Source organism: Cuculus canorus, chromosome 21 (genome assembly GCF_017976375.1).
Source record: "Cuculus canorus isolate bCucCan1 chromosome 21, bCucCan1.pri, whole genome shotgun sequence".
Taxonomy (NCBI): Eukaryota; Metazoa; Chordata; class Aves; order Cuculiformes; family Cuculidae; genus Cuculus; species Cuculus canorus.
In genome coordinates this window covers 5,753,454-5,773,605 of record NC_071421.1, presented here as the reverse complement: position 1 = coordinate 5,773,605, position 20,152 = coordinate 5,753,454, and the positions used below count along the sequence as shown (strand labels likewise).

Here is a 20,152-nt window from a genome sequence, read left to right as displayed (position 1 = left end):
CTCCCTTACACTCTCAAGCAGAATAGGTGGGGCTGGGGAATGGGTGACAAACTCTACCCATGAGAGCTCCGTAAGATGAACATGAAGCTTTCTACATCCCCCTCCCTTTTTGCAAAAGTTCTGTTATTCTATAACTTCTGCACTTTTTCTAAATACATCTAGGCACGCTTTCAATCCATTTCTGAATTTATGCACATACTTCACCAGAATACAAAACATTTGATTAAAATGTCACCTTAAGTTTCTATAAACCAGACGTGTTATGACAGACAATCCAATTACTATTTTGTATCTCAAGTATACCTTCAGATCCAGCTTAGTGTTTACAGGCTCTTGGACTTGAGAAGCTGACAAGTTATTTATTTCTGATTTGATTGTCTGCTGAGTATCTTCAGGTTGCAGTTTCATAGCATGGTTATCAGCAGTGGATCCAATCCCAAAGAAATCCAGTATCACCACCCAAGTTTGCAAAGTTATTAAGACATCTAGGCAATTAAAATCGACATCTACGCTACGGTTAATTTTGTTATAGCGAGAAGAAAACTCAGGATGTTTCCTATCCACTAGAAATATATTGATATGAACTAATGAATCATCAAAGTTACTTTTTGCACAGGGCAACTTGGATCTGCCTGCTGTTGGAGAAGGAGGTGGAGTCAGGGGATACTCAGAATCAGCATCTTTTTGCTTCTTACGGGAGGCACAAACTGGTCTTTGGTATAGCTGAAAGACATTAGGTGCTTCTTCCATATGGGAAGGTAGGGAACGTGGCATATCTGGATATTCTACATTGGATACCGAGGGACAAGATTGGGAAAGGTATTCCTTGTGTGCTAAACTGGACGGCTTGGGTGCTCCACGGGACACCATGAGATTCTTATACATAGAGTCTGGGTTTTTTTCCAGAAGATCTTCCATTAGCAGGGAACGCAAGGCAATCTGAATAGACAAAGTCTGAGGATGATCTTTAGCAAACTCAACATCGAAGTCCTGAAATTTAAGGCTGACGAGACCTTGTGCACCAAGTGTAAGATCACCACTTAACTGAACCTGGAGCTCGGAGATATGAAAGTTCGCTTGAATTTGAGTAAATGATTTTGTTTCCTTGACAGCTAACGACTTGTTCGGAACAGAATTTAAACTAGAATGGCTGAATAAGCCGTTTTCCTTCCGTTCACTAGAAAGTTCTGTGCCTGTACTGTGAAGTGACGGTGAAGGAGAACTATGACAAGGTGAGGAAACAGAAGTGGCTGGAAATTTATTCAAGTCTTCACTGTAAATTAAATTATCCAGAGTCTGCAGGACTTGTTCATACACATGTTTGGCGAACACCACCTACAATGTAAGAAAAAAGAGACAATCATCATATGAGAGCTGTCTAAATAACATCAGTACAGGCATTTCAAAATTCAGAAGCTGAAAGGCTGTGGAATTTCAAACCAGACAAATTTTAAGTTTGCCCACAAGTGAAAATTACTTCAGAATAAGGTACAATGCAAAGATGAAGTAAATAAATTCTTCTGTATCAGCTCTGTAACATGACACAATGTGGATACACACAGGATAGGATCTTAGAATAGGATACCTTGTATTACTAGGCAAAAAGCATCCACAGAGCTAGTTAAAAATAATTCACCATACAAACCAGCCTTAATTTACCAGGCTGGGATTATACAGTAACATAGGGGAAAAAAATCCTCCTTAGCTACCACTGCTGGTCTCTTTAGCTTTAGAAGTTTTAGCTTCCTCTGCTGCTGCAGAGATTTTTTCATGATAATGGCATTTTAATTCTTGGCTTCTACTAGAACTCAAATAAACATGTTTGGACAGTAGCCTTTGGGCAGAGACGCATTCATTTTCTGTCCTTTAAAAGGTGTTCACAGTTAAGAGTTACACTAACTCATAAACACATCTAAAATATTCCCAAAGATGATTAAATTTTGGTCATCATTATTATGACTTAAGATTGTTTCTTCTAACCACACATATAAGGATCTGATTTCTAAACTACCAATACGTTAAACTTGGAGATATTTGCCTGAAAAATATTTACCCTCTACAGAGTGAAATACTTCTACATTGATGGTTGAAATACTACATTACTGTACCTGAACAGGGTTTACAAATTTCCCTTCAATCTTCATAATGCTTGATATTTCAAAGTCTTCACTACTCAGAGGGAAAGTTAAATCCAGATCTCTCCCTAGTGGTTTCTTTTCCAATTTAAACTGGATGGTGGTGTTATTCAAAATGTGGAAGGCTGTTAAGAGACAGTGAAATGAAAACAACATTACAAGTGAACTGATGATCCTACATAGACTGTACAGCAGAGATAACAGCAGCTATTTAACTCGCTCGGAATCTCCTAGCAATGCTAAGTTAAGTATATCTATGGTTTTTTACATTTCTGCATGAAAGGTACTACTCAGTTTTTTACTAGGAGACTAAAAATGGATATAAATAAGATAACTTCTCCATTATAATTAAAATTGAGCAGTACATTTCAGGAGGATGGGTGAGAATGTAGAATCAGAGCTATGGTCAATACGCATTTTAAGTACCATCTACTACTCATAACAAAATAATTAAGAGTCCTCTGAGTAACATACCATGGCCCTTATGTAACGATTCAAAGAAGTCATGACGAGTAAAATGGGATTCTTCCTGGCTACTAATACTAGCAGGACCTGACGAAGAATGCTGCCTGAGAGGTGTTTCACTTGCAGGCTCCTTCTTGCTTGTAAATTGGCTGCTATTTAAAGAATACATTTTAATATCTTTAATTTCAACTTGCAGCCTATCACTTGTAGATTCATCTTCTCCCGGTACAAAATTCTGAATAGATATTTGTCCTAGATGACCTACAAGCAGTTCAGAGCTACCAGGCTTTCGAGGTATTGAGACAATCGGTGATTCAATGTTTACATTTAATATGAGCTTAATAGTATCAGTTTTGAGAGGCTGAGATCCAAACGCATAGCCTTCATTATCTTCTAAGTTGGCAACATCTCTTGATCGTGGTGTCGTATCAAACAAAGAAACCATCTCGCTATACTCAGCAGTTTTAGTTGCCAAGACTGTAGTAACTTTTGAAGCTGCGCTTTTCAGCATGTTGCGGAAATTCTCTTCCAGTTCATCCATTGACAAAGTCAGTTCCTTCAGAAATTTGGCCGAGTGGTTGTAGTGCAACGAGGCCATTTTGAGGCTGAGAGAACATTCCTCTTTGGACTTTTCTGTGAAAGTGAAACTCAAAGCATCTGGAAGGCTATTTCCATCATCAAGCCTAAAGAATAAAGATTCAAAGTAATCTACATCACCAATGAGATTTTCATACCTTACTGTATTCCCTATGCTGACAACATACTGGTTCTTAACACTCTCCTGTGTTAGATCCATCAGGTGAAGGCATCCCAGAGAGCCATTTACATCCAATTTACTACACATGGAGACATTGACTTTGGTGCCACCAATACTGGCTGTTGCAATTTTTCTGCCATACTTTTCTCCATTTGCCATTCCGACTGTCCTGAGGAGGAGTATATTTAACCAGTGGATATCAACTGCTACCTCTGTATTCTGTACATAAGTGGACTGGAAGGTTTCCTGTTCCCTCCAATCTCTTTCCAAGTCAGTTATTGAAGGCTGAGGACTGGAATCTTCTTTCTCCTTTGGAAAAGATTTCTGGAGAAACCCAATCAGTTCAACAATAGTCTCTGGATTAAGGATGATATCCAGGTTGTTCACCTGCACAGAGATCACTTGCAGACTGCTATCCAAATTCATCGATGGGCATTCCGCACTCACAAATTGATACTCGAATTTTATTAGGGACTCTTGATCTTTTCCAGTGTTACCAGAAGAAGTATTTGAGGCTGCAGTGCATCTTTCTGCCAAACTAACTGCATCAATGGGACGCGCATCATGTGGTCCATAAACTGGAGACTGAGCCCTGCTGTCTCGAAGACTTCCTGTTGGCACATCAAAACTCAGATTCTTATGAGAAGCCATCAAAAGATCAAAATCCGTTCCATATGTTTGCATAGTGTCAACCAGTAACAGGCCATGAACTGTCAGGGACACTTCTGCATCGTATGGTCTTTTCACAAAATGGGCATTGGTGCCAAAAACCTTGAGTACAGAGATATATCGTCCATTACTTTCAACACCCAGCTGCATACAGTTCACTTTGAATTCAGCCAAAAGCAGCTGAGATTCAACAAGAACTTCCCTGGTATGTTGCTCTAGCATGACAACGCTCTGTGTTAGATTCATTACAGAATCATGCAAACTGCCAAGCTGTTCCACCTCTGCAAAGATCTTGTCTTTCCCTAAATGTAGGGCATCGGAAGGCTTAGTTTCAGATTTACTCAGCTGTGTAAAACAGTTCTTCAGAGCTGATATTTTGTCTTCATTTATATGAATTTTCAAATCTGGCAGGCTGCCCGACAAGACAGCCCCTGGGTATTTTGGGTCAGACGTGTATATCAATCTGCGCTCCAACTGCAGGTGAACATTGAATTTTTCTACCACGTGAGTTGGACCCACATCACTATCCTGAACGTGTTTCCAGTTGTCTTTTACTCGGCCCACCATGATCTGAAGGTCCATAAATGAAAGCGTGTACGTCTCATACATTTTTTTACTCATTAAGTGTGCTTGTAGCTGCTCTTCACTTATTTCCACTGCAGTAAACTCAGGTATTTTGATGCCGCTACTAGTGTTAGATTCTGGTGGTGGAGTATTGGGTGGAGTTGCAAGAGGTGTTTTATACTCCTCATCGCTCAATTCGCTGACTTCTGAAGGAAGAGTATCTGCACTTCTTTTAGATTCTTCTGTGAATTAAAAAAATAACAGTAAACAAACAAAAGCCTTCTCCTTCCTCCTTGGATATTTCCCACCATTACCATCATCCCTAGGAGCACTGTACCAAAAAAGCACTCGACTGCTCCATATTACAGCACTCTGAGCCAAAATCCAACCTATGGTAAAATCCGAGCCAAAATCCAACCTATGGTAAAATCCAAGCCAAAATCCCACCTATGATAAAATGCAACACACTCACTTTAAATCTGTTCAGTGCCTTCAAGACATGCAAGATATCACAAGGGAGCCTTTACTTTAAAAGACAATCCCAAAACAACCCGAAATCCCCAACGAATCAAAAAAAACCCCTGCATCCCTACCCCACTTATTTTAAAAGCTGAGTATCAATCTTAATTAAAAACGCATTAATAATAGCAGATTTATTATGTGAAACATATAGGGGGAAATAATCTTAAATCTTAAGACTCCTCTACTTTCTACACAGAGAAAAATGTTTCTGGGAGAAGATGAAAGAAAAGAAAGGTTGCAATCATTCTAGATCATACCTTGAGAATTGGTAAGCAATATTCTTCCTAGATCTACAACAACTAACACTGGATCCACAAATTTGAAATCATCGGGAAAGATCACCTGAGGGGCAGAAATATCAAGGCACACGGTCCAGCTTTTGCTGTTTTCCTGAAAGTTAAGAAGAAAGACATAATAGCCCACAAAACCAGCTTCCCCTCGCATACAAAAAAAGCTGTGTCAAACAAATCAATCCAGTTAGCCACTTTTTCACCTGAAGAGCTAACCTTCACAAACTTGAGCCATACTGAAGTTGGGTAGCTTGTTAAATCACAGACTGCCTTCACAGTCAATGAAGGGACATTTTCAGTAGGTGAAATGTCCCGCGCTATGGCAGATGCAATGAATCCCTCTCCAGAGGAACTTGCCATCTCTAAACTCAGATAAATCCTTGTCAATTACAACAGAATCATAGAATAGTTTGGGTTGGAAGGGACCTTAAAGATCATCCAGTTCCAACCCCCTGCCATGGGCAGGGACACCTCCCACTGGCTCAGGCTGCCCAAGACCCATCCAACCTGGCCTTGAACACCTCCAGGGATGGGGCAGCCACAGCTTCCCTGGGCAACCTGGGCCAGGGCCTCACCACCCTCACGGTGAAGAAATTCCTCCTAGTGTCTAGCCTAAACCTGCCTCTCTCCAGTTTATATCCATTGCCTCTAGTCCTATCCCCACAAGCCTTTGTAAACAGTCCCTCCTCAGCTTTCCTGTAGCCCCTTCAGGCACTGGATGGTCGCTATCACATGTGAAAGTCCCACGTTTCTTAAAAAGAACACCACATTAAAAAACACACCAAACCTCCCTATTCTTTAGAGCTTAAAGTCGTAAGAGTAAAAAAGAGTAAGAGTAAAAAAGCCTACATAAACATTTTGAGGGGATAAAACAACTTACAATGAAGTCTCCTACTAGTAAACGATCAATAGTTTGCCTGATTTCAGCTTTTGTCTGCATTTTCAGCTTGTTATACTGTCTTCTGGCAGCTTCAGCCACTCTTGCCTCTAACTCAGATTGATATCCAAAACCTGCAGAAGAGATACAAACCGATTTTGGTATAATTTTGTTCATCTGTCATAGAATTAGGGGAAAAAAATAAAAAAAAAATAAAAAAGAAAAGATCTCTTTTAAATTTTAGCAGTAAAATACAGGATGGGAAAACATAGCAGTTGAAAGGCATTGGCTGTACGTACACACCATGCTGCTTCACAGAAAAAAAGAAGCGTCTAAGCACTAAACAAACAATCCCACCAAAAAACACTTCCCAAACCTTTTTCTGGGTCTCTATTTGACAGACTTTCAATCTGAGTTATGACATTTGAGGGGGACAGAAAGGGTGAGTATGGCAAGAGAGGAACCAAACGTATGAAAAGATATTAAAACTACAAAAAATCCCCAACCCCACCAAAAAAAAAACATGAAAGGTTAACCTGAGGTATGAACCCTTCCCTTGTAGAAGAAGTCAGCTACTTTCTTAATGGCTTGCGGATTGTAAATAATATTTAGAGGCCTGGTACTGACTTCCAGGCGCCTCTCAAAAGTGCTGTGGATTGGATTTCTTTCATAAAGCATCTCAAACACTGGGGCATTAGGATCTGCAACTGAACAAACAATGAGTTACAAAAAGCAGCTGTAAAAAAACCACAAAACAAACAAATGGACAAATAAATACCAAAAGCAAAAAAACAAACGCCGAAGAATTTAATTTCTGATTTTTGGTTGGTAACAGGAGGGAAGTAGTATCCCTCTGAAAATTATTTGGTAACAGAAAAGCAAGTAATATGATTGATTACTTCAATCAACAGAATTCAATGTTTGTACATACAAAAACATTTTCAGAACCGGGTCCTAACACTGAACCCCTCCCAACTGCTTTTCTCTTTTTAAACCAAGACAAAGAGCAACTGCAACTCCCGTTGTCTTGCAATACATGTTTTCTCCCTCACTTTCTCTAAACTCAACTTGCACGCACTCTTATATCTGAACAAAGCTTCCATGATTTCACCTTTACTGCTGGCAAAAGCATTTGCATTAATTCAAATTCCAAACACTCCACTATGAAATTTTTGGTTTGTAGGAATTCTCTCATAGGCTTATTATCATCAAACAGAAAATGAAATCCTTACCAGTGTTCTGATCAGTTATTTCTGAGGACAAACTTTGGAGTCCAAAGGAAGACATGCAGCCAACCTCTTTTTGCTGATAAGAATGTAAAAAGAAGATTGTTTAGATAAAATCATCCAAACCACTTTACAGTAGCATAGAAGTCTTTAATGTATTACGTATTATTATTATGTATCTACTCATGTAGCAGACAGAGCAAAGTCTGACGTGCAAATTTTAGTCAGATGTCTAAAAACTAGGGAGTACAAAGCACAAGGGAAAATTTCATGGAATTTGATTCAAATTTATGCTCTGAAGAGATACCTAAAATCTATTCAGCATTATGAAGAAAAAGAAAACTCTGTATTTCTGCTTTCAGCATAACAGAACACAAGTGAAATAAAAGGCTAACTTGGTCCAAAGTTTATGACAACGCTGATTGTTACAAAAGTTACATCTTGTTCAACAAATTATCTTCTTCCCAAGTTACCAGCAGGCAGAGCAAATGATGAAGAGTTCTACAAATGATCCTTGGAAAGGGAGGGGAAAAGCAAGTTCAATAAGTGAAAATTTTTCATCAAGACTTTTGTGCTCTCTTTCTGGGATAAGATACAAACCAGGAAAAGCATGTGTTGAGTTTTGGAACATAAGTATTTTCACACACGCTTATGCATTCTACATAGTAACTCAAAGAGTGTTTTTCACCTACAGGATTCGGGAAGACAAGAACAGGAAATATGGTCCCTTCTGTTGCCAAATCCCTCAGAAAAAGACCACCAAGCTGAACTTTGAGAAGAGAAGAATTCCTGCGGGGAAGGGATTCTGCTAAGATCTTTACACCTGGAATATAAAGACATAAACCACTTTATTTTCTTTTCATATACAGGACGGGTTTTATTTAAATTTTACAGATAAACAGCGCCCAACAAATGAATCCTTTGCAAGTGCTCATGTTTATTTCTACTAAAAAAATTAAGCACAGAAATTTGGAATACATTGCAACCATTATGAAAGCACATATTTCTATAGTTGTCTTCCCTTCACACATAACAATGTCTAAAATTAGATTTCTGTTGAAATCACTCACACATATGAAGAGAGAAACTTGTTTTCTCTTGGTACATCAATTTCTGTGAGCTATTCTCATATTTTGAGCTTTGTTTCAGTATAATAATTTAAAGAATTTTAAATAAAAAAATCAAGGGAAGTAGACAAAGCTGTGGTCTTTTTTGAGAAAGAATAAAACTGAGTTAATACCTGAAAACTCCAGCTGCATAAAAGCAGTCTCCTCAGCACGCATCACTTTATTCTCCTTGTGCAATAGAGTGAAAGAGCCACCCTGCAACTGCAGGTTTAATTTAGCAAAAACATGATCTCTCTTTGTAAAGGTGTTCATGCTAGAAGCATCTGCAGACGGATCAAAAAATTCATCTGCACCTAATTAAAAAAACAAACACAAACCAACACATTAAACAAAGGCTATTGAAGAATGGGGAAGTTTGTCTGAATTTGAAAATAAGAATTTCACAGCTTTAGGGAAGAAATAGAAACAAAAATTAAATCAGCTATACCTTAACAAAACTGAATATTCCATGGAACCCTTCTATTTCAATTAAGGTAACGTAAACCTAAATTTAAAGATCCTGACAACTCAGTACTTGTTATGTTACACCCAGTCACAGCAGGCTATGTGACCCCAGCCATTGGAACAGAAAAAGTCCCAAAGGTCTTTGCCATAAATATTTCTAATAGTAGAAGCAAATGTATTCCATAAATCGCTTGAGAAATAAGCAGGTACACCAACTACTGAGATTTTTAACAGGTTCAGACAGGCCCTGCTGCCTGGGTACATTGTTTGGCACACATAATCTTTGACCAGTTGAAGCAAAGAGTTGATTCTATCCACCTCTACAAAGTATCGGACTACGGCAGCATTAGCAGCTTCAAAACAAGACAGAAAAACCTGTACTTTCATACCTAGTATGTCTTCTGGATTCCACTGTTCCTTTGGGTCTGGTAGCAGCCCTTCAAAAGGTTCACCTTCGTATGTTTGCTGAGCATATCCATACCAACCTCCCCACCCAGGAAACCACGACTGAAGATACTGCAGCATTCCTGTCCTACTGCCATGTGCAGATTCTGCTGTAGGGGAACCTCCAGGGGAATCGGGCAACGGCTCTTTAACACTCTGTGTTTGAACATTGAGGACATACACATTACTGCTGATAAGTGAAAAAGTATCACAAGCATATAGAAAAGTCACAACAAAAATATGATTCCATCTACTATTTACTCAGAATTCCTCAGTAAATCAGGAGTGATATTTTCAGTCAATACTTAGCCTGTCGGGAGAGCAGCAGCAAAGAAGTAATAAACATATCATCAGTTAACTGCTGCATATTCATATAGGAATCCATATGGCATTATTTAAATCTTTGCCTAGAAACACTAAACCAAGTAAGAAGCCATTTGATACCATAAAACACAGCCTTAAATTTTAACAACTGTATTTGAAAGAGATGACATTGTACAGATGACAATACTGTTACTGACTAATCTCTGTAACGGTAGTTTATGAAGTGTGCTCACAAAGCCATGACAGCCATGAAGCTGTCATCGGCCACACATTTATTCCGCGAAAATACTAACTATAGGTCCTTATTTCCACTCTCTGTTTGTAAGATGAAGAGTTCTTGCCTTAGGAATTCCAGCTACGATACTATGGAGAAGGATCATCAGATGACCAGACAAAAGACTTCACTGTGCAAGTGACACAAGTGAAAACTGGAGGAATCCAGCACTGTTTGCCATTTTATCATTAATGCCACATTCCAACATCAAAATGAAAACATGCTAACACTCTCCAGCAGAACAAAACACAACACCTCAGAACAACTCGTTCAAAGATTCCAAATACCACCCTCTCAATGGTCCTCACCTCAGCCAGGTCATGGAATTTATCATGGACTATCTCATACAGTATCTTCAACTCTTCATATGTCTGCTCATCCTCAATACGATGCATTTCTGCCTGAAAAAAACAACAAAGATAAAGTAATTGCACTAAAAGAATATACCACCTTGTTCATAAACCCATCCAACATCCCTGCAATAAGCAAGAGATTCACAGAGAAAACTAACATCTAACATGGTATTTATGATAGTAACCAAGTGCCCAAGCACATGAAAATAAACAGATGTCATGTGGACAACTGTACTGATTTTCCCCTCTATTACAAATAAAGTTTATTTGCATTGTAAAATACATCATTTTAACACTTCTCATGGTAAAAATTCCTTGCTCAACTATATCCTCCTATCATGCATGAGAAGCAAGGTTTGCAGCGCAAAATTTAAGCTGTGGAAAATAACTTGATTTAGCAGTATGACTAGCTTAGCCAGGAGCGAAGAAAGCTCCTATCTTGAATAAAGAAGACAGGGGAAATGAACTGCATAAATTAGGACAACATAGTATTCACATTCAGTTACTCAGAGATGTTGTCTTCTTCGTACTGATTAAGAAGTTGTTAGTAGAAGCTTATGATTCACCCAAGTCTAAAAAATACATATTGGAATAAGAAAGCAAAAGACATTTTTCTAGTCCAATGGCATTGTCCTTGTTAGGCTCTGCTGAAGATAATACTACATGAAATAAAGTCTCCAGCTTTGCCATGTACTATAAAATTTCCAATATATTGACCTACTCCTACAATTAATGTCTAAATAACACAAATAAGTATTACATACAGCTTACAGTATGCATAGAATCACACCTGTAGTCAAGACAGGTGAGGGATATGATGCCCTGCACTGATTTAACAAAAAAGTCCCAATTCACCTAGGCATAAAATACAGTTAATTATATATCTATAAAAAAAATTATAGGGATTTTTACCTTCTGAAGTGGCACACAGGTTCATCATTAGAGGCACTTTCTAAATTCTCCATCTTAAAACCAACCAGGGAAAGACGAAAACCAAAAAGACAACAAACCACCCCCAAACACGCTGTCAACTCGTCACAATTTTCCCCACATTACCTACCCAACCATACGGGTGCCCTGACACGCTTCTGATAGTTAAATACTTGGGAGTTTATAGACAGCACAAGTTAAGAAAGCATGTGACAGACCAACATGAGCATTCTACGAGAGTTAATGCTATTTTTGGTGAAAATCAGTTAGAGATCATAAAACAAAGAAAAAAAAGACAGGTTTTTGCATAGCAAAACAAAACCATAAGAACCCTGCTGTGCACACACCTCCCACAAGTCCAGCTTGCAAACACTAAAAATTCAGTTGTGGTCAAAAGGCAGCCTGCTCAGAGAAAAAGGCTTGCAGTAAAACCAAAGATGTTGTTAAACCGTAACATTTAAAAGTTGAGAAGACGAAAGAAGTCAACGTAAGATGATTAATGAACGCTGTAAAAGCCTCAAAGCTAAATACCTGCTCTGTAGGAGACAGCAGTTCCCCCTTCAACTTGCTGTAATACATGTCAGTGTACGATACTGCATCTCGGGCCCGATGTAATGCGAATTCCCAAGAAGAACGTTGTCTCTGCTCCCTGATCTCCGAAAGATTGGCATTCAAAGCAAATATCCACCATTCTCGGCAGCTGAAATGTTTTATAATTACTGTATTAACAATATTTGCAAAAAAAACCAAATGCATGTCAAACTGGTAAAAGGTCCAGGAGAGGTTCAGTGAAAGAACAGAGGGCAACTGGGCAGTAAAGACATTGGTTTCAGAGACAGCAATGATAGACAAGTTCTACAACTTGTGTAGAACACAGCTCTGCAAAGGACCCACTGCTTGAGTGGAATTTAGCGCAGCTGTTCTATACCAGGCATAGGCAATAAAATGTAGAGTGACGCAGACCTCTGGTCTGCAGCGATACCACCTCTCCTACCTATCATTAAAAGAAACTTAACAAGAGCTCTTTCAACAAAGAAAATTTCAGAACACCACAGTGTGCACCTGTGGGTAGAACCTCCAATTCCCTTTCAGTTCTTGGAAGCTGTGTAAGAGGGATTCAAAGCCTTAGGTAAGAATAATTTTAATTTAAGCTTGAATTACATCTGAATGTTTAAAACTGATTTAAGAGGTAGGGGAACAAAACATGAGAATTGAAACACCAATAGATGATAGCATAGTTTTTAATATCATATTAACAACATCACATCCGTAGATATGCTTACTTCTCTGTTACTGTAACCTTCGGTCTCCACTTCCTGAATTTAAGCTGGCGTTCCTTTCTAGCCAGTTCCTTTAAAAATCCCATGATCTGCTGATACTGCATCTTTTAGTAAAAGAATACAGAGGTCAGTTAGGTAATAGTGGAAGTGCTTTCCAAATCAAAGGGGAGGAAAAACCAAAACAAACATAAAAACAACCACAGGCTCATCTTATCTGCATCAATGGCCTGCATATGGCTGCTGAAATAAGATTACTGTTAATCATAATTCATAATTTGCTTCTCTAGCATCACATATCTTCTCCAAGTAACTGGTAGTTAAGGAATCACATTCAATTTACAGGCTTCCTGCCTTATACACACAGAGAATGAAATCTCCTTCCATGTCAGACTATCATCCTTATGTCAGCCACTACTTTACACTCTACAGACTACAAAAAACCCATTTGCATCCCTCCTATTACTACAGTAAACAAAGAAGATTGTAACTGTTCCACAATACTCAGTTGCAGTAAGATAATTCTGAATGCTTGGTTTTAAAACAACTTCTTTAGCATATCCCCTTCAGTTGCCTCTAATACTTAAATCTTTAAGAAAGCCTTAATTTTATGCTATAATAATCGGTATTTAAACTCCTACAAACACTACCACAGTTTTATACCCCCTACAGGTACTTCACTGGTAGAATCAGCAACTGTTTCCTTAGAGACAGATAATTCAAGATTACACTTTACCAGTAGGATCTTCAGGAGCACCGAATGACAAACAACAGTTGCAGCACGTGGGAAGGTAAAAACATTTTGAACTTGTAGATGTTGTGATACCCAAAACATAACGAAATATCTTCTTTAATCAGTGATTTTGTTAGAAACTGACCATAAAGCAGCGTGCAACACCACATACCAAATCAGCCTTACACACCCAACGTAGCCTAGTATCATTAACAGCACATTCACAACAGCCTCATTCATCCTCCTTCCCAACAGTCTCTGTTGCCAATATCAAGAGTTAAATGACAATGGTTGGTATCTACCTGTGACAGCTTCAAGGGGATAGTCTCAAGCTGAATGTCACATTCAAGTCGCGGAGTCTGGCGTGATCTCAAAGGCTCCTTAGAACAATTTCTCTTAAGAAGAGCAGAAGTGCATACAGGTTCCATGATGTAATCATGACCACGACTTTCCATACTTCTATCCATTGCTTCCTAAGGGTTACAAGCAAATTTATTCTATAAGAAATGATTGCACAATACTTATTAGGAGGTATGGGTTTCATATATTAGAATACACTTTACTAGTGCACCAGTCCATTTAAACACCTTCTCCAACATGTTCTCTCATCAAAGGTAGAAAAAGATATTGCACAGCCCAGCTTCAGTAGCTGCACATGTATACTATCATTGTAGCATGAAATCACAAAGTTCTGTTGCTCCTAAAAAGCACTGGATCCCATAAATTCTACATCAAATACGTCTTCAGTATACCAAGGAGACTAACAACAACAACAATAATCATTTACATGCAAAATCTCTCTCTTGTACCTGTAGCTGACCAGGAGGTAGGTCACCCAATAAAGTGCAGTTGGTATCCCAATAAACACTGAAGTCGGCAACTTCCAATTGTTTTTTCCGCGTGAGCTTCTCAACCTGAAGTAGAAAAAGTGGGATATAGCTAAGATCACACACCACGTGCCATGTAGTTCGTAGTTCTACACACTCAATAAACAATATGAAATGCCCAGAATCAATTTATAACATTAACCAGACCACTATTAAAATGCCATATTTTTAACTAAATATTTCCCAGCACCCATAAAATACATAATCACATCTTGGCTGCCGTGAGCTCTTGCAGAGTTATACTTACTGGTTCAAATACTGCATTCTGCATGCATACATTTTTGATGCATATGCCAAACGCAAATGGCCGCAGAGGATTTGTGACACCATCTTCAAACCTCAAATGGACATCTTGAATTTTCAACTAGACAGAAAAAAAAAGACAACCAGTTACACTGTTAAAAGTGGACCACAGTACTATCCATTTATACTAAGCAATTCATTATTTCATTTCTGCAATTCTCCCACACATTTCAGGTAGTTACTCAGAGCTCATAAAAATCCTGTTCCTCACTTTCTGTACTCTCTGGTTTTATCTCCTTCCCAGACACCACCGGTCCCTCTCCTTCTCTCCAAAACCAGCCAGCCTCTTTCATTAGGCTTCACTCTGCTACCCAACTATTACTCTCCATTAAAGGCAAACGTGTTAATTGCCAAATGATCACGGTGACCCAAACTAATTTTACGTCGATAAAACTTTTTAGAGCACTGAGCTACTGTGGCTTCCCAGAAAATGCAGTGTCCAGGACTGAGAAAAGTATAGAACCTCTCACCTTGAGCTCCTGCAACAAATACATTACACTCAAAAACACCAGGAAAAGTAAGAAGTCTGAGCTATCCTGCTTCTAAATTGCCTCTAATGAGTTGAAATGCAACCAGATAATATAGTCAGTCTATCTGCACATAAGGAAAAAGAAGCGTAGTCCTTTCACAGAGGCAAGCAGACAAAATTTAGCAAGTAATATGTAGAAAGCTTCAGGTTCTTAAAACACAAATGATTAAAATATCATTAAGTACACTAGGACTTCCAAGGAGAAAAAGCAACAGAACATAACACCCATACTTTTGAGTCATTTTGATACTTAGGAGACAGATGGCAGATTTTATAGTAATAGTAGAAAAATAATAATTAAAAAACTCAAGAGGCAACATGCAGCCAAATAATCAAAACCATAGATCAGCATAAACTCTCAGATTTGTTTCTTTACAAATTATCTTTTTTATCAACACAAATTACACTCTTCTGCTTCATAAATAATTCAATATTTTGGTGGGTTTATAACTAAAAATCTAAAATGTGAGCAAAACCCATAAGATTTCATGCAAATTCATTACCCACCTACTGTTACAAACCATAAAAAGTTGATGTTTTCCCCTGGGCAAAAGCGGGATGGAGGGTTTTTCCTTTCCAGAAGTCCCCATCAAGACTAGTTTAAGACTGGAGTTAAAAAGGTTCAGTTTGAAAAGGAACTGTCCTCTGTCAAACATCTATCTTTGAGTTATGCATCTCTTTCCTGAGGACTATACAACGTGAAGCACAGTGGACACAGGGAATTCTTAACAAGGGGGAAAAGCTCTACAATGCAAAGGCTTACTTCAATGTTTTCTACAATTCTTGTGACTACAGATGCAGTAACTGAGTACCAGTAAGATTCCCCTTTCTGTTGTCGTTCTTTCTACAAGAGAAAATAGAGACAAACATTAATTACTACTATAAAATGTGGTCAGGAAACAGTATATGTTGTTTTACTGAAATTACTGTGAATAAGGAGAAAGAAAAAAGAACACACAATTATTTCAGTATCTCCAACACATGTGGCACACACAACGGACAGGGATTAGTGGGGCAGAAATTGTACCACGTTAACATGTACAAAACAAATTCTAACTTAGTTTCCAATGCATCTGTTCTCCTGCTTGTTAGGAGACTTAAATGCAATCCATCTACCGTAGCGCTTTCTTCACCAGTGAAGACAAGCGTGACTTACTTTCCATTTTTCTTCAAGTGCAAGGAGAAGAGCTTTCTTGTGTTCTCTCTCTTGCAACTTCTCCCTTTCCTCATCAAAGTCTCCTTTTTTTTCTGGTGCACCAATTAAGTGCAGTTTTGAGACAGATATCACCCATGGTTCCACATGTGGCCGATAAAAAGGTATCTGCAGTGTTATTTTGCCAATGAAACCTAGACATACAAAACAGAGATGCTGTCAAACTCCCATGTAAACACTTTATCACTTGGAAAAAAACGGAAGAAAAAAGAAGCAAACGTGCTTCTGACTCACAGGTAAAGGTTCTTCTAAAATATGCAGTACCTCCTGTTTATAAATATTTGTCCTGCACAGAGAAGCAAAATACAAACCTGCCTTTACTTCAAATGGTAATTCCAGTTCCTTCAAGGCATCTTTCTTCAGTGGCAGGTTTTCCAATTCTACAGCACCTACACAAAGCAGAAAAAAAGGCAAGTCTGCTAAACAAAATTATGTTAAAGAATGCCAGCTTGAAGATCATAAGACTAAAATGACTGGCACAGTGGTTTAAAGCAAAAAAATCAAATATGATTTCACGAGAACAGCCAACCCACCACTTCGAGCTGTGTCACAGCTGCAATGGCATTTAATATATTTGTTAATTTTCCAATGCCACATGCTCACACTATGTGATAAGATCATCGAAGCAATCTTGTGCAAGGTTTTACGTCTGAACTCTATTGTAACCAAGAGAAAGCTTCTACTCCGTGACTTTTCAAGAGACACTTCAAATATCTTCTCAATATCACAAAAGCACACACAGAAAATCTTTGATGTGTTATAAAACATCCCTTCCAAAACAAGCAGATAACAGCAACAAAATGTAAACTAGAAAGCTTTGATTTGAGGACTCTGCACAAGTCTCATGAACATAACATGATGTAACATGCCATAAACAAGAAGTCTTAATTACAGGAGAGTAATTACCAGCACCGAAACCTAAGCAGCAAATACTACAAAATACTTTTTGCCATAGTCCCTCAACACGAAAGTTACCAAACAGTACTAAGAAAAGTGATACTCAAATACAAAATTAAACATGCTGATAAGATATGCTAAGCCCACTTTTGAATGTTTCATATAAATTAGTTTAAGTGTTTATAAAAAGCAACCAAGGTAGGAACACAAGAGAATTTACTCTTTATAGTAAAGTGCTAGCAAAAAATTCCACATTAAAAGAGTTTACATGAATGTTAAATGGAACATTAAGTGATTGCTTCTATTCCAGCTTCTAGTTATTACAAAAACATGACGCTTATTTTTTAAAAGTCACAGTATAAAAACACTACAGAAAATAGCACAAAGCCTCACCCTTCAGAAGAGCGACCGAAAGTTGGTCTGTGTTCAGGTTATTGACATATTTGCCCAAATAGGTGTTGAGGACCCAGGCTACCAATCCTTCCAACATGACTGTCCTAGAAGAGGGCAGCTAATGCTCCTGTCATTTTCTGGGCTTCTGTTCCATAATTACAGTCTTTCTCTGGAAGAAAAAGCATGAAGAAAATGATGGCCTGAAATACACACCCTCAGCAGAGCTGCCATACTGCTGTCACTGTAATTCTTACTGTAATGAATCTAAAAAGCAACAAAAACTTCAAGCTGGATTTCTACCCTAAAAAAAATGCTTTGCCCTCAAACATGAATGAACTCTCAAATCAGAGTTTCACATAGAGCTTTGATGATTACAGATCATTTCCATTTGCAGAGTAAGCTCATTTTTCTACCTTCTTTTCCAATCAAAACAACTCATTTTGTTGCAGTAACCAGAAAGCCCAATCTACAATCCTCTTCCAGAAAAGGGAAGACTAAAATTCTACATTGATGTTAAGCACCGGCCTCCTTGATTTCTGCTGTCAGTGTCTTCTTCAAGCATTCTGGTTTTGGAAGCCTGGTCTAAAGTAACAGCCCAGAACCTTCAACTGTATTTTTGTAGAATTCCTATATAGCATCTGTGAAAAAACGATCCTACTCAAACCCTTTTTTTTTTTTGGATATGTGGGAAGTAACCAGAAACAAACCCCATAAATAGCTCTCCAACAGTTACTGTAACAGGTTTCCAAAGCAATAGCATAGATCCGTGCATCAAGCAGGGGAAAAAAGCTGCATTAGGAAAGCAACACTGGTCATACAGGCAAACATTGCTCTTCACACTCTTCTCCAATCACTTCGGTTTTAACTTATGTGGTAATCAGACCACTAAAACTCCTAAGCCCCTGTTCAAGGTTTGAACCAGTGAATTGCAAAACTACTACGAGCTTCTGCAAGGGCAGGATCAAGCATGTTATTGCAGTAAGGAAAGAAGCACATACGCCATATCTTGTCGTTCGAATGCAGCAAAGGTGTTAATTCCATGCTTAGCAAAGTTTCCCAAACCCCCATACCTCCCTAAGAGAGAAGACTGAGTGCTATAGAGCAGAAAATCAAGATGTCAAACTTATTTACATCTGACAATAGAAGAAAACAACAACTTCAAGATTTAAATTTCAAATTTTATATTAATACTCAGGGTTTTCTCATAATGAGGTTTGATTGGTTTTAGCCACCCATATATAAGTCTTTTATTTCTTCTTTAAAATTTAACTAATGTGGTGAAATAAAATAACCAGAATTAATTAAAAGCCTTTCTAAAGGCTCAAGAGAAATGACGTTGTCATGCAGAATGCATCATAAACAACACAAATAACACAGGGAAGTTAGATCCAAATAAAGCCTACCTTCATGTTCAACACATTTAATACATTTATCTTTAACATATTTATCTTTAACATATTTATCTCTGTCAAATTTCTCAACTTTTTCAAAAATGATAGCATTATTCCACATAATAAAGACCAAGCATTTGTACACATGAGGCCACTGCCTTACATTACAGGTTTTTCTATTAAAATTGACCAGAAAGCCGAAGTTAAAATCTCAAGCAAAGATAGTAATCCTTGCCACGTTACCCTTAACAAAATAAGCAAATAAATAAGAAATCTACAGGTGTTAGGAGTCAAACCAGAGGAAAGATCTTGCATAAACATTCAGAAGCACAGGACAGGTAGGAATCCCAGCGACTGAAAATCTCTGGTGTGTGAACACTTTATTTACAGTTCATTTCACAGAATCATAGAATAGTTTGCGTTGGAAGGGACTTTAAAGATCATTCAGTTCCAACCCCCCCGCGATGGGCAGGCATTCCGTACTTGGAGTCATCATAGGAAATGTAGATCAAGTAAATCACCTCTTTGGCTTAAAACTGTGGAAGTAACAAACTATGACAATCTGAGAGAGTTGGGATTGTTCAGCCTGAAGAGAAGGCCCAGCGAGACCTTACAGCGACCTCCCAGTACCTGAAGGGGCTACAAGAAAGCTAGAGAGGGCCTGTTCGCAAAGACTTATAGTAACAGGATGAGGGGCAACGGGTATAAACTGGAGAGGGGCAGATTTAGGCTGGAAATAAGGAGTAATTTCTTCAATATGACAGTGGTGAGGCCCTGGCCCAGGTTGCCCAGAGAAGCTGTGGCTGCCCCATCCCTGGAGGTGTTCCAGGCCAGGTTGGATGGGCCTTGGGCAGCCTGAGCCAGTGGGAAGTGTTAGAACTAGATGATCGTTAAGGTCCCTTCCAACTTCAAACTATTCTATGATTCTATTTGGGACTCCTTCAAATGTTTTACGGCTTTCACACTCATAACTTTTTACTCCATTGCTGTGCCGCTGCAAAGACATACACAACATTTTTTTGGAGCGCTTTTATTTCCTTAACATCCACAGTAAGAAAAGCAAAGTGAGAGCTTGTAGAATCCCTCGGAAAAGACCTTTGCCACCATTGCGTCCAACCACCCCCCGAC

General features: G+C 38.5%; 1 protein-coding gene across 4 annotated transcripts in view; it reads right to left on the bottom strand.

Moving 5' to 3' along the window:
* The window catches only part of VPS13D (vacuolar protein sorting 13 homolog D), a 104,734-nt gene that overhangs the window by 83,883 nt on the left and 699 nt on the right, over positions 1–20,152 (bottom strand). For all 4 annotated transcript variants that reach the window (XM_054085804.1, XM_054085807.1, XM_054085805.1 and 1 more), the window contains exons 2-21: positions 17,634–17,802; positions 16,655–16,732; positions 16,287–16,477; positions 15,894–15,974; positions 14,546–14,662; positions 14,221–14,325; positions 13,714–13,884; positions 12,685–12,785; positions 11,933–12,101; positions 10,427–10,519; positions 9,466–9,676; positions 8,746–8,925; positions 8,198–8,328; positions 7,512–7,584; positions 6,816–6,986; positions 6,283–6,413; positions 5,370–5,502; positions 2,610–4,832; positions 2,109–2,260; positions 304–1,335 (exon numbers count right to left, since the gene is read on the bottom strand). In XM_054085804.1, the coding sequence (XP_053941779.1) occupies positions 304–1,335; positions 2,109–2,260; positions 2,610–4,832; positions 5,370–5,502; positions 6,283–6,413; positions 6,816–6,986; positions 7,512–7,584; positions 8,198–8,328; positions 8,746–8,925; positions 9,466–9,676; positions 10,427–10,519; positions 11,933–12,101; positions 12,685–12,785; positions 13,714–13,884; positions 14,221–14,325; positions 14,546–14,662; positions 15,894–15,974; positions 16,287–16,477; positions 16,655–16,732; positions 17,634–17,730 (5,640 nt within the window). In that variant the 5' untranslated portion in view covers positions 17,731–17,802. The remainder of the gene's footprint in view (positions 1–303; positions 1,336–2,108; positions 2,261–2,609; positions 4,833–5,369; positions 5,503–6,282; positions 6,414–6,815; positions 6,987–7,511; positions 7,585–8,197; positions 8,329–8,745; positions 8,926–9,465; positions 9,677–10,426; positions 10,520–11,932; positions 12,102–12,684; positions 12,786–13,713; positions 13,885–14,220; positions 14,326–14,545; positions 14,663–15,893; positions 15,975–16,286; positions 16,478–16,654; positions 16,733–17,633; positions 17,803–20,152) is intronic.